The sequence below is a fragment of the Sander lucioperca genome, chromosome 1, assembly GCF_008315115.2.
Source record: "Sander lucioperca isolate FBNREF2018 chromosome 1, SLUC_FBN_1.2, whole genome shotgun sequence".
NCBI classification, from domain to species: Eukaryota; Metazoa; Chordata; class Actinopteri; order Perciformes; family Percidae; genus Sander; species Sander lucioperca.
Genome location: NC_050173.1, coordinates 20,942,612 through 20,956,870, shown reverse-complemented (window position 1 = coordinate 20,956,870; position 14,259 = coordinate 20,942,612). Strand labels below are relative to the sequence as shown.

The 14,259-nt window shown below is 38.7% G+C and overlaps 1 protein-coding gene across 1 annotated transcript; it reads left to right on the top strand.

Moving 5' to 3' along the window:
• Positions 1–2,878: 2,878 nt before the first annotated feature.
• Positions 2,879–13,765, top strand: fbxo15 (F-box protein 15). Its single transcript, XM_031282160.2, has 9 exons — positions 2,879–3,265; positions 5,059–5,163; positions 7,676–7,927; positions 9,966–10,169; positions 10,247–10,376; positions 10,496–10,578; positions 11,557–11,702; positions 12,825–12,949; positions 13,302–13,765. Exons 1-9 carry the CDS (start codon positions 3,093–3,095, stop codon positions 13,566–13,568), a joined length of 1,485 nt encoding a protein of 494 aa, XP_031138020.1. The 5' UTR covers positions 2,879–3,092; the 3' UTR covers positions 13,569–13,765.
• Positions 13,766–14,259: the final 494 nt, after the last annotated feature.

The following is a 14,259-nucleotide window of genomic DNA, read 5'->3' as shown; positions in this document are numbered from 1 at the left end:
AACATCAAATGTCAAGTACGGGGGACATGCAAGGGAAAGGGATGTGGCCTACATGGTATTGCCGTACCAGGGGCTGCCGTTGCCCTAAAAGGGACTTCACTTCCATCAGGCAAGCTGATCGGCTAGACTGACATCAGTGTTATGGTTATTTTCCCTGACAGCTAGCAGAGCCTACTGGCTTCCAGGAACAGGGAGGTCGATTATGGGATGGGTCTTAAAGCGAGCCATCTGCTTTTGCAAAGAAAAGGACTTCAGTCTGTTTTTGTTGTTTTTGGACAAACTACAGTATTTGTATTAACATAATTCATCTAATGATTTAGATTTGGTATTGCTTAACAGAAATTAAACCATTTGTTAGTGATCTCGCTGTCAAAATGAAGAGTCCACCTATTACAGTTGGTCCTATTAATACTTCTGTTACGAATATTATGCATTAACATCCTAAAAGGTCCACCCTGAGTGCTCATGCCACCATATGCTTCATAAAGTTTAAAAGGCCCACTTTATAACAAATATGTGTCCGTCCATCTGCCTGCCTGTCCATCTGTTTGTGTGCAGCTATGTATCTGCTTCTCCATATCTGAAATGAGGTCAGTCTGTCAGACGCATTCATTCAGTTCAGAGCTTTCTCTCTCTCACTGCCCCCCTGAAAGAAACCTCTGAGTGAATTTTCTTATGCCTCTCTGGTCTTACATCAGTAAGATGTGACCTCTATCTAAGCATGTGTGAGGAGATAAATAACATCAATCTTGCCTGTTACTCCCCTGCTAGCGCTGGGCTAACACCCTGATGAGGAGTTATATTGCTTACCCAGAGAGGTTATGGCAGACTGTACTGTGCCTGCTGGAACTTACAGTAACGTACGTGTGTGTGTGTGTGTGTGTGTGTGTGTGTGTGTGTGTGTGTGTGTGTGTGTGTGATCAAATTGTATAAACCAAAATTGGTTTCATTTGGGGACAATAAGAAAGTTCCCTCAAGGTCATCAAATTTTAGCGGGTTATACTCACTTAACCTTATACTTAGGGTTTGGCATATTGTGGTTATGGTTAAGTCTGCAGGCAATCACAGTAAGTCAATGCAATGTATGTGTGTCCATATATCTCACTCAACAATGTATTCAAATCATGTGAAACTGAAGTTTTGTTATCTAGGTTAAAGGGAACATATAATGAAAAAATCACTTTTTCAGTGTGTATGCACATACATTTGGGTATCTGGAGTGCCTGCGAACCCACAAACTCTGAAATAAGATAACTCAATCAGTTTGTTGTGGGCTGTCTAGATTAAATAACAAAAACAAGCCATTCAGATTTTTGCTCCCCTTCCTATAAACACATGTAGGCTGTTTGGAATATACTGCCCCCCCATCTGAGTATCTCCACCTATGGCTTGAGAGACAGGTGCTAAAATGGAGCATTTCAGACAGAGGGTGAATACAGGTATATTCAGACAGAGAGTATGAGGAAAATAACGTCTTTTGAACATTAAAGCATGTAAACGTGTTCTAGTAGAAACCCGAAAATGAGCATGATGTCTCCTTAAAAATAATCAAAAGTAGGCCTATCTCTTTTGGTGAGTATTTTGGAAATCAGGCGTTACACTGTTCTGTTGCAACAGGATGATGATGACAATCATTGAATCATTTTTTATTCATATTTTGATATCTTTATTTACCAGAATGCATTGTGACACAACTACTTATCTATGCTGCCAAAAAACATAAGGGCAAAGGGCAAACATTGTTAGGACAAAGAAATGCAGCAGGTTTCTAGCTGGAGATGGTTTGCAGCTCCAGTCCCTGGTTAGCTTTTTCAATTCAGGCTGAAACTATCAAAAAAGCTTGTAGATAAAACAGATAAAAATGTTTTATGTGTCTTTATATGCATTTGTGTGTACTGTGGCATACATGACTCATAGCGAAATACCGAAAGGGTTGTCCAAATCCAGGGTCTTGAATTTTGAATGCAGGACGTGTAGCCTAATGGAGTATTTTTACATTGAGGTTTTAATTTTAATGTATTTGAATTCTTCTTCCACCACTGTGTGTGTATAATTACATTCAATAGGTTACATATTGTGCAGTGTTGCATGTGTAGTTTCACCTTTCTATGCACCTTAATGTCGTTTTTGTTAATATTCAGCCTGTTAAAACTGTAAATGTCTTCTGTGGCTCTGGAGGAATTTTGTCAAGTCAGAGAAAATAACTTTGATTTAGTCAAAAAAGATATCTCACCTTAGGCTATGAGGCTACAAATTTAAAACAGAAAGCCTGCATTATGAATTGGGGGTGAGACATTTTAAAGGTGTGGGTGTTTACAAGGCAGGGATGGTCTAAATAAAGTTGCATCAAGGAAAATGTAGGAGCCAGTGCTTTATGATATTGACACATACTAGAAACTGAAATTCACTCAGGTTCGAGTTTGACCAGGGGAGTCGGACTGGGGGGGGAAAGGGGACTGAGTACCCAGGGCCCACATGTGAGGAGGGCCCAAAAAGATGCTAGAATAAATAGCTGTAGATGCGGGGAGGGGGGGCCCATAGAAAATGCCTCTACAGGGCCCCGCATTTTGTGCTACGCCCCTGAGTTTGACCAATTTGTTTAGAGTCTTGTGAGTCCCTCTTATTTGGTTCAAAATCTTTCAAACCACAGCAATCCTGCAGACATCAGACCTAGATATTGAATGACAATCGACAAACAATGCCCAACATTATTTGAATGAAATCTTTTTTTCTTCTTATTTAAAAAAAAAAAAAAAATTAATTCAAATCACAGCCTGTGCATATTACCATAGTCCGTCAAACTCAAATTAACAGTTTATCCGCTTTTATTTTGAAGGCAGATATCGCCACTTCCACCGGAAAATTTGTATCTGCACGTGGAAGGAGATTGACCGGACGTCACCATGGCGACTGGACGCGGACCGACAGTTTAGAAATATATCGCTATCACAGTTATTATTTGACATAGAAGTGGCTACAAAAAGGAGAAGAGACTTTTAAACTAACTTACGGAGTTTACATAATAACGGTTGTTCATTTAGCATCATAACGTCATACTCCGCGCGTGGCAAGCGCTTTAAACAAATGGCAACATGGCCTCAACTAACGTTACCTATAGAAATGATCTCGTTTCTGACTCAAAGGGGTCAAGACCAGTAAAACAAATGGCGGCACCAAAAGCAGTTACTTCCAGAGTGCGGGCAGTGAGGACGTTCAAAAGAGCTGACAAATCATCTCCAGCGTCCACTCTGAACTTTATGGAAAGGTAATCTATCAGAGCATGCTCATATTTTCACCTGCGTGACATTCAACACTTCAGCCAGGCAGTGTTCAGAACCTGTGGCAACTAGCTATTCAAGGCTTATTGCTCTGTATTGTAAAATGATTTATAGACCGTGTTTAAAGCAACACACAATACAAGCACAGCAAAAATCAATACAGGTGGAAGACCCTATACATGTTCAAAATTAATTCATTATTAATTATTCTTTCCCCGTTAAATGTAACGTTAGGCAGTAGGCTAAATGAAAACACAGGTCAGACAGTAACGTTAGCATACAATTCCTCACTAACTCTCTTTGTGATTGTGTCAAACAACAAGGGTGTAATGCAGTTAAAGCAGGGACATGTTCATATTTAGCAAGGTTACTGTTTTACACCGAAAGTAATAGTTATTTTATATAGGCTATATTATTTTTGAAAGACCTCTGTGCACAGATGAATCTTTCCTTTTTGCAATTGGTCACAGTTTGCTTGGAACATTTCATCTAAAGCAATGCAAACACTTGACTGACTTACCCTGAAAAAAATAAAATGGCACATTATTGTAAATATAGCCTTGTTGAGATGAAGGCAGCCACTAAAAAAGTAGTAGTTTCTTTTTTAGTTAATCATTTACAATTCATTCTACAAAACGTCAGGAAAAAGTGAAAGATGCCTGTCACAGTAAAACAAAAAAGCAAATCCTCACATTTGAGAAGCTGGAACAGAGATTGTTTTATATTGTTGCATTATTTGAATTAAACTTATAGTAAATGATCAAAACTGATTCATTTTATGTTGATCCCCTAATCGATGAGGCCTAATGGACTACTCGTTAGAGTTTTAGTTCATTCAGCATGAATAATGTGGATATTATAAAACATACAGACAGTATAAAAATACAATATTTACTACCAATTTTGGATTGTGGATATAGGCTACTGTAACTTATGACTTGTGTTGCTTGTCATCAACTCTACTGGCCATCTTTTCCAAAAATTACTCTAATCATTATCTCTGTATATGTTGGCTCAAAATATCAATGAGAGGTTAACTATTTGGGTGATTTGAATCGGATTTATTTATTTGGTGTCTCATTCCAGAAGTTGTTTTATCTGATTGCTGCTTGATATGCAGTGAAATGTCAGTGATTGACCAGGCAGGTAATTTGAACACAGATATATAACTTACTCAAGAGATTAAAATTGGATGGCATTGGCATCATTAACCAGGACAGGTGCAACCAGACATACCAGATCAATATTTTTAAAAAACAGATCATAAGGAGAACATCTTTCCACAACTTTTTTTCAGCATTTTTCAATACCCAAACATACTCATACCAAGAAAGATAAAATATCTAACATTGGTGACTTGAGAATGGATCTCACTCACACTATAATTCATCACTTCTTCACATCTTTTTCTGATGCCACACTTGTATCTGAGCAGATGTGGTGGATGTACTGGGTGTCTTTTAAGAATGTAACACCCTCTTCTGTTGTTTTTTTGAGTTAGGCATATTTTCATATTAAAATTTTGTAAGAGCATTTTACAAAAACCTGAATCCTGAAGTTAATGTTGTTTATTTTATACCAAATCTACTGAATCAGAGCACCAACACGGGTCATTCCATTTTGTTGCCAGAAATGTATGATTGCCAAGTAGCCTGTCGAGAGCACATTTGTCTCATACACTAGTGCCTCTAAAGAACCGCATGCTGAACAAAAGGTGGTATTAAAACACTGGTGTCACTTCCTTGTAGGGATGTCTAATTACCTTTTTTTTCCTCCGTAGACTGCCATCTGAGATCCTGTTCAAGATTCTGTCATACCTGGATGCCTCCGCTCTTTTCAGCATCAGCCACGTCAATAAGCTCTTCAATCAGCTTGCTAATAATAAGTAAGTATTGTTAATGCAACATACACAGTACCAGGGTTTTCCCTACCATTATAAGTCTTAGGTGCAGCACCCAAGCCGGTTTTGGCCGCAAAAAAGTGCCAAAAACGTTGAAAAAAGCATCAAACAAACTGAAAGACTTTTTGCAGATCTAATGATTGTAGTTGGAATTTTTAACAAGTTTTGTCTTTAAGCTTTTTGAGTGTTTTTTATCTATTATCTGCTCTATCTTTTCCAACGTTTTAGACACAGATATGGTGATAATAACAGTCCAAATTTACGTGAAATTGTATATTTCTTTTATTGAAAAACATCACATTTTCTTGAGGGAGGACCCCTAAACCCCCCCGCCAAATATGCGCACCTAAGTCTTCCACAAACCAAGGGAAAATACTGCAGTACAATAAATACATAAGAATGTTAGGAATCTAATCCAACAGTAAGTAAAAGACAGCTTACAAGTCAGGGCATTTCTGAACACTGCACCCTTCTTGTTAGCGAAAAAGCAAGTGAAATATCTTCACTCTCTACGTTACTCTGACGATCATTTACCCAATTAATTGCTTGCTCTAAAATATTTCAGCACAGTTTCCCAGAGCCCAAGGTGACCCCAAAAATACTCAGTTTGCTATCACAGAAGACTTAAATAACTAAAATATTCCCTTTAGAGCTGAAACCAGTGAATGTTTGACATTTGTGATTAAAAGTCAAACATTTCTGATGCACGCGCTCTCTACTTCTTTTACAATCCTCTTGTCATAATGTTTTTCTGCCACAATCGCAAACGTTGCTTCTACTTCACCCGACATATAATGCCGTGGCTTGCTTGTCTAGTGTGCTGTGTCTGGCGATCATTGGGACGGACGGATCATGCTGTAGGCGGCGCACTGGATCACGGCTGTGCCCATGTATTTGGCCGTGGCACAATGGCACAGTGGTCATTCCAGCGATCAGTGTTACAATAATATGTTCATCCACTACAATTATGAATGTTAACAAGCACTTTCAGCTCTGTATTCTCAGCGTTAAGCTATTATGTGAGAGACTCATTCACGCAGGTTTTTTTTGGACAACACAACTTATTTTACTTTTTTGGGATCAGCTTTCACCTTTTCAAAATGCAACTACACGTTAGATTTTCTTTTCCCAGACATTTTCAGTTAAAGATTTAAAGGTCCAACGTGTAGGAATTTCTCCCATCTAGCGTTCAGATCATATATCGCAATCAACTTTCTCGCGCCACGCAGTTCACAGTACGTATTACAGCTACGGTAGCCTTCACGCTTCAAAAAGCCGGTCTCTTGCTCTTTTCAATATCCTTTTTCTTTTTCTGGGTGAAGAAGAAGACTCCTGTTCCTGAAATTATGATTTTGAATACGTGTGGTCCTCCATGTTTCCTTCTTCAAACTTGCCGGGGCCGGGAAGCGACGATACCCATTAGCAGCATTAGCAGCACCTGTGAGTTTATCATGTGACAGCGAAAATGCGAAAGGCGGAGCAGTATGTCCTGTATGTCCTTTACTGGCTAACGTATTTCAAGATGGCGCATGAATATGGAGCGTCTACCCCAGTTCATGCGAATGCAAATGTAAAATTTCGAGCCAAAAGGTATTTTGGAATTTATGGTGGTGGTAAATATTCGTGAACAGGCAACACAGATTTTGATAATGAACAACTAAACATGTTACACACTGGGCCTTTAAATCCCTGCCGCCAAGATGCTCCTCCATCGGTCACGGATCATGAAAAGTGAAACTTAAATCTTTCATGGAGCGGTTGGATTTATTTTTTACGCACTTTAAAAAGATTTGTTTAAAAGTTTCTTTCTTATCAAATTTTTATTTACAGCATTATATGTTATTATATGTCATTATATGCTGTATATTAACTTAATTGGGAGAAAACAGGTAGTTCTATGTAAAATCAGACATTGAGCACCCCCATATAGCCAAAATGGCATGATCCTCATTTCAGAACGGCTTTGCGAAGATTTGACAGTGAGATTTGCAGTTGAATCAGGCTCTTTCACTCAAAGCATTGAATATTTGACTATTCGGGGTCACCCCTAGTGACACCTAACCTTGTTTCACTCCAAAATGCTGTAATGTTTGCTATTGGCAGTACCAAAACTAGTAGTGATTCTCTAAAACTAGCAGGAGTAATGATACTTAGAACAGAAACTAATGTTCAAGGGTCAGTCCTGACAGGTTGTAATTTGTGCTGTGAATTTTTGCTTTTATGGCTTATAAAATCATATATTACCTTCCATGAAACCTAAACTATACCTTTAGTGAGACCTTCCACCTATGAGTAGCACTCTAACAGGAAATGAAACCTTTATCAGAGTGCATCATTTTTCTCAACCAACACACAAATAACAGAAGAATATACAGTATATGCATTCAAGAACATGTGCGAAAAGAATAGCAGACCTGTAACAAATTAGCATATCACACTTATTTCACATAATTGAATTTGTCTATTAACATCTCACCTTTCTATACCATCAATGTAGTGCTCTGTGGAACAAGATATACATAGCAGAGATGGGCAAGAATAAAAGGCGGAAACCTAAGCGCATAGATGAGATGCGGGACGAGATGCTGCTGAAGATAGCCACAGTGGCGGTGCATGATCGGGATGCGGGCGACTGGAAGTGGCTGCACTTCAAGACTGTAGCCAAATGTGACATGGACTATGGTTTAAGACGTCTTGGACTCATCAGCCGCTATACTGGACTGCCCAATCAAACAGAGAATGTCCTCAGGTAAGAGACAGAGAGAGGCAAAAACTGCTTTTGAAAAACCACTTAGATAAAGTACCTGAGGTGTATGATTTGCTAAATGTACCAGGCACTTGATTTCACTTACCAGACACTTGGGTAGCGTGGCATGGCAGTGTTATTTGTGAGTTAAGCTAATTGTTTTTTTTTTTACCATGTATTTTCAAGCATTTCAATCCCTAAACTACTGAGGTGAGAAAAAGATCTCAGTATTTCTCTAGGAATCCTTGTGTCAATTAGTTTCATATTTTGCAGTTTGCTGCTTTACTTTATTTCAGCTAAAAGGAGGAGTGTGCATCATACTTTGTATACCAATGCCATAATCTACCATCTGTGTGGTATGTCCAGTAGAGATGGTCCGATACCATGTTTTGCTTCCCGATACCGATTCTGATACCCTGAACTTGCGTATCGGCCGATACCGAGTACCGATCCGATACCAGTGTGTCATATATTTTATTATGTTTTAACAACTGTATACTACTATCCCTGTATGGATGTGATATGATTTCTATCTTTGTTGTCGGTCTGGCTCATGTTAAACTCTTTATTTGAAACATGAACAAACACAAGCAATGAACGCCCCAGAACTTTCTTTTATTATCCAGTTTGACAGTCAGTTATAACGGAAAAAGAACATAAATAAACTACTTTAATGTAGATTTTCTTTAGGGCTTTATTACGTGGTATAGGATCGGTGCATAAACTCCAGTACTTCCCGATACCGTTACCAGCGTTTTAGGAAGTATCGGAGCCGATACCGATACCGGTATCGGTATCAGAACATCTCTAATGTCCAGCTGCTATCACAATTGAAAGCAGCTCTGTGAGGCATTATGGGAACCCCTGCCCTGTTTGTGGTTTGCAAACAGTAAAACTTTGGAGATCTACCCTCGCTGTCAAGAAAGTTCAAGGGTAGAGATCAGAGGACAGTTCAAGCCGCTGGCTATCAAAAACAAAGTGTGGTTTGTTTTTCATATCGCACATAATGACACTTTCTTATTAAAGGTGAGAAAGGAGGTCTCTGTCTGAGCGAGATGCCTGCTCAGGGGGATGCCAGCACACAGGGGAAAGCTCCCTCATCGCCTCCACCGCGGTTTCTGCTGTGTTTTTATAACCTCTGATTAGAGGCTGTGCAGCACTCAATTTCGAGTTCTGCGGCAGTCGCTGTGGTACAGAGGGGAAGTAGAAATAATTGTGTTCTTTGCAGAGGCTGTCTGAATTGTTGAAATAAATTACTTAGCCCCCCCAACTTCCCATCCACAACACACAGCCACACATTTATCCGCACACATTTTCCCCTTCCTCCTGCCTCCCATCATCTCAGACTATTCCCTGTGGGGAGTTTTGTCTGTTAGAGACACTGAGGAGCATGCGATTTACCTTGGTAATAATCATTTCACAAGACATCACACACACACAGACAATGCTAAGCAAAATCCCCTGGGTCATCTGGGGGCCCCTGGGCTGCTCCAGTTTTTAGCTTTGTTCCTCCACTTAATTGATATTGGATGGTGCCTCAGCGAGACACCGGCTGCATCCCAGTAGGGGCAGATCTGAATCACAGTTTAGACAGAATTGGATCAAGAGATTTATCACAACAGCTGTGGTTTAATTTCATTTGTCGCATATCATTTCATTAGTAAAAACAGCTTAACTAGAGTCATGCTACTCCCACTGCTATCAAAAGAAACCTTATCACCATTAAACTCCTAGTTTGCCTAATTTAAAGAGCAAGACTCAATACTGCCCAATTATTTGCATTGTGTTGACTTCAAATACATTTGTGAAGATTGATTTTTGCTCAGCAATTGCAATTCACTGGTGTCTTCATGTGTCTACTAGGGAATGTAAAGTGAGTTATTTCCCACTTTACAAAGTAAGACGCCTGTTCATTTCTGTTTTCAATTAGTTTCTCCAACTACAAATACTACACTGCATATAAACAACTGTACATGCTTTTATTGCAGAATATCTGTCACATCTCTTTGCTCTAATTCTGCATTGTGTTATCTTATTCTAGAAGCATCAACGTCACCTGGGAGCTGACCGTCTCTGATAAGTCCGGGCATAAGGGCACATATGAGCCAAGCTGGTCTGAGTTCTGCGAGACTTCTGTGACACTGTGCTGGAGCGGAGGAGGCTGCTTGCCCAACTACCGGCAGATTTCCACCCTTCAACTCCACGGTGTGAGGAGGGTAGCCCTCGACTGCCCCGGCTTGAAGGCGTAAGACAGCATCTCTACACTCTCTGTTTCCTCTTTTCTCTCAGTGAAACCTACTGTTTTTTTGCTTGCTCTGTCAGACCTGGCTTTAGGTCCCTCATGGCGAAGTTAGACGTGCAGGATCTAACTAAAAGCGCGCAGGTCATTGGCCAGGACAAACTGGTTGAACTGAAACTGCTACAACCTGGTATCATCATCGGAGTCTGGAAGGTAATTACTTTGCCTGCTATTTTTTTTTTTAAATGTATTATTTATTTGTTTGTAGTAGCTGAAAAAATACACCTTTTAACTTAAAATGGTGAGAATTTAAGTGATGGCTCTCTTTGCAGGACCGGTGCTCTGTTGCCTTTGTCATGTTCACCCTCCACTTCCACAGGCTGGTGGAAAGAAGCATCCTGGGATCTGCTGTTTGGTAGGCTGCACTTGAACAGGAACAGTCTTTTTAGTCACATGTTTACATGGCATGCAGTGTATCACCATCAGATGGTTAGGGCTCAGATTCAAAGGATGCCATTCATTTGATGCCCCTGATGGGACCCATCTACGATGCACAGCAGGGTGAGACTTGAAGCGTCAGCATCACTGGCACCTGTATAGCATCATCACAGTGGATAATGTAACTGTACCACATTTTTATACGCGTCAGGACCAGTTACACCAGTTATTTTTTTGTATTGCAAACAGTTCAATTTAATCATTAGCAGAGCTTTAAACAGAGAGAGGGTAATTCATTTTAGGGTAATACATTTTAGAATTTGCTTTTGTAGTGTTTAGTTCGAGTTTAATTGAGTCATTAAAAACCAATGGGCTAGATCAGTGTAAGCCAATACAGGGTTTAGGGCTACTAAAAAGAATACAAAAAATGAGGAATAACTGATTAAAATGTTAAACAAAAATGTCTACATTCTTTCAGATTTTGCTGTCTTTCTTGTCATATACTGTATACTGTCAACCTTAGGCCTCTTAAATCCCTGTGTAGATTGGTCCCAAGTAGCCATTATTTTATAGGTCCACAAGCCACAAATGTTAGGAACATTGTTGGGCCAAACCATCCAGTGTTAACATTTTCCATGCATCTAAAAAATAAACAAATCAAAGTTATGTGATATTTAGTACTAGAATTGCTGTATAGTCTTGAAGGTGATTCACTGACCATCTGAGAGGATAGACAACGTATCAGCAGGACTACACAGGATTCTTGATACTGCCATACCTATTGTGTTGGACTTGAGTATAGTGTGGACATAGCCCCCTCTCCTGGTTTCAGGTGGGAATACAATGTTGTAGCACATCACGGTTACAATTCACAGAAGTAACACCCCTCTTGACTGTTCTCTTCACTCACTAACAGTTTTAGTTTCATCTACCTTTTTTTCTTTTCTTCCTCCAGCCCCTATGTGATGCCAATCATCAAACCCCCTTTCGATGACATAGACCCTGAATACGGTCTCCATGGTTACCAACTACACATTGTTCTCCACGGCACTGTATGCAATATCATGTCCCAAAGCTTTTCCAAGCTCTTCTGCCAGAGAAGTAAATTATTCATGCTCATATTCATTAAGTTACTGTATGTCTACTGTATTGTGAGGGTCATTTAAAAACTCTAGTCTTTTTAATAAGAGGTGTTATTCACATGTACTGTAACTTTTAGAGACAGTGTGTATATATATATATATATATATATATATATATATATATATATATATATATATATACATACATACATACATACATATATATATACATGGGAAAAGTAACTACATTTACATACTGTGAATTGTTTTTTTAATCGAAAATCGATTTTGAATCGAATCGTGAGCCTAAAAATCAATATCGAATCGTGACATTTTCTGAATCGTGCACCCCTACTAAATAGTGTGCTACCCTGTATAGTACGGGCATGTGGCATGTTTGACATGTTAAAAAAATATTATTAGCTATGTTCACCAAGAAATTACTTGTATTTGAAGATTATTTTATTGCTCATAGATTGAAATCAAGGTAACATCATCTCATGTGATTACCATGTTTTTGAAATGACAAAACTTTTTACTTTGAAGTATCTTTAGCCTTAAAGGTCCCATATTGTAAAAAGTGAAATTTCCATGTCTTTTTTATTATAAAGCAGGTCGAGGTGCTATATAAATACTGTAAAAATACCAAAACACTCAATCCACAGAGAAAGGCACACAGCCAATATTAAGCAAGGATGTCTTTAAACGAGCCGTCAGGACTTTTGTATGGTTGTGATGTCACAACTTTAGTACATATTAGGTAGATAGTGCTGCTATAGTGCCATTACACTCATTCCCTGGCTGCAATGACGGTGCAGAGGCATAGAGTACAGATGTGGAAGACCCGGAAACACACGACCAATCAGAGCAGTCCGGGCTTTTTCGGGAGAGGGGCTTTAAGAGACAGGTGATAAAACAGAGCGTCTCAGACAGAGTTTTAATACAGGTATATTTACACAGACAGTATGAGTTTTTTTAACATTAAAGCATGTAAACGTGTTCTAGTAGAAACCCAAAATACAATTATGAAACTGAAAATTAGCATAATATGGGACTTTTAACAAATCAATTGACCTAACAATAAAGTGCTAATTATTATAGTGTAAAGACTTACTTGCTGTGTGTTGTTGTCTTTGACCAGCTCAGATCTCTGACGGCCTAATCCAGCTGACTGCCATTAGCAGGACAATCTTATCGAGGCACACACCTCTATCTGGCAGCATTACCCTTCCCTGGAGGTGTGAGGCCCTGCAGGGCACAGTGGAGGTACAGCATGTGCTGGTGGCTACTTGCACACGGTTTCACTATGTGTTATAGGAAGAAAGAAAGTGGTAAAAGTGCAAATTAAAAAGAGATACCACATGCTAGTTTTATTGTAATGCTCACAGATCTATTAAAAAGTTAAGTTTAGAAGCATTCCCTCTTATCTTCAGCCTTAGGAGAATACGGTTGTTATCTCTCATTTGATCATGACTTTTGACAACATAACAGAAGATAAAGATTTTTAAGAAGTATACAATACATATTTTACTTAATGGAACCCCACTGAAATCACAATGATGACTGTCCACGCAGAAAAGAGGTCTTGACATTTGTTTATCTGTCAACTTTTTGCCAGAATTGCTGCATCATGAGTCTGACTCTACTGGATGAATTCAAGAAACCCTTCTGGTGTGTCGCCTCTCCTGTTTCCATGGAGCTGGAGAAGACCCCCGTCTCCTATGACTATGATGGTGAGCACTTCCTGATCCACTATCAGGACTCAGATGGTCAGATGAAGATGAAATTTGTATGGATGAAGGAACAGAAGCAGTTTGTTCTTACCAGTTTAGTTGTCTATGTGACTGTTTCCAAAGTCAACAAGCATTTCAGTAGAGAATACTGAACCTGCAGTATTTCTGGAACACGTTTTGAGGTTTTTAATCATTGCAGAGGTATTAGGTATTAATATGATTTTGCTTTTTAATATTTCAATTAAACATTATATCAGACCATCAGAATTTATTTAGTGATATTTTGTGTATACAGAAGATGTTGCAGTTCAAAAATATATTTACCACAGTGATAACACTTTTTCATTATTTTGTTTTTAAATGCTGACTAAATGAATACATTAATGAATACATTAATAATTCATGATTGGCTTTGAAGTTTTACTTACCTTTTTTATTTCAGTTTACATTATGTGTCCTGCTAGACTTAATACCATAATAATACTGTCATTTATTTTCCTCTTGCGACTTACAGTTTTAATATATTAATTATTAAGTAATTATTGTATCATTTTCTTACATCATGAATATAGAAGAATGGGAAAGTTTGAATTGCCTAATTTAGATAGAATGAATGATTTATTACTAGTAGGAATTAGCTTTATTTGCCAAGTATGTGTACACATACAAGGAATCTGAAGTCAGTTTGAAGTTGCTCTGAATGTACTTAAACAAAGAACAAGTAGTGTTTTGCATTTGTAAGTGTTTGTAGTGTTTTGCAAGTGAAGACGCATATTTACAGACAACCACTGTTGGATTTTAAGTCAGAAGCCTTCTCACAGATGTGGATCTTTATTATGGTGA

What these genes read in the sequence shown, in the direction of transcription:
- fbxo15 (XM_031282160.2), top strand. Translation starts at nt 3,093, where the DNA reads ATGGCCTCAACTAACGTTACCTATAGAAATGATCTCGTTTCTGACTCA. An exon ending in AATCAGCTTGCTAATAATAA is followed by an intron (nt 5,164 to 7,675) that starts GTAAGTATTGTT and finishes CCATCAATGTAG; the next exon opens with TGCTCTGTGGAACAAGATAT. An exon ending in TCATCATCGGAGTCTGGAAG is followed by an intron (nt 10,377 to 10,495) that starts GTAATTACTTTG and finishes CTCTCTTTGCAG; the next exon opens with GACCGGTGCTCTGTTGCCTT.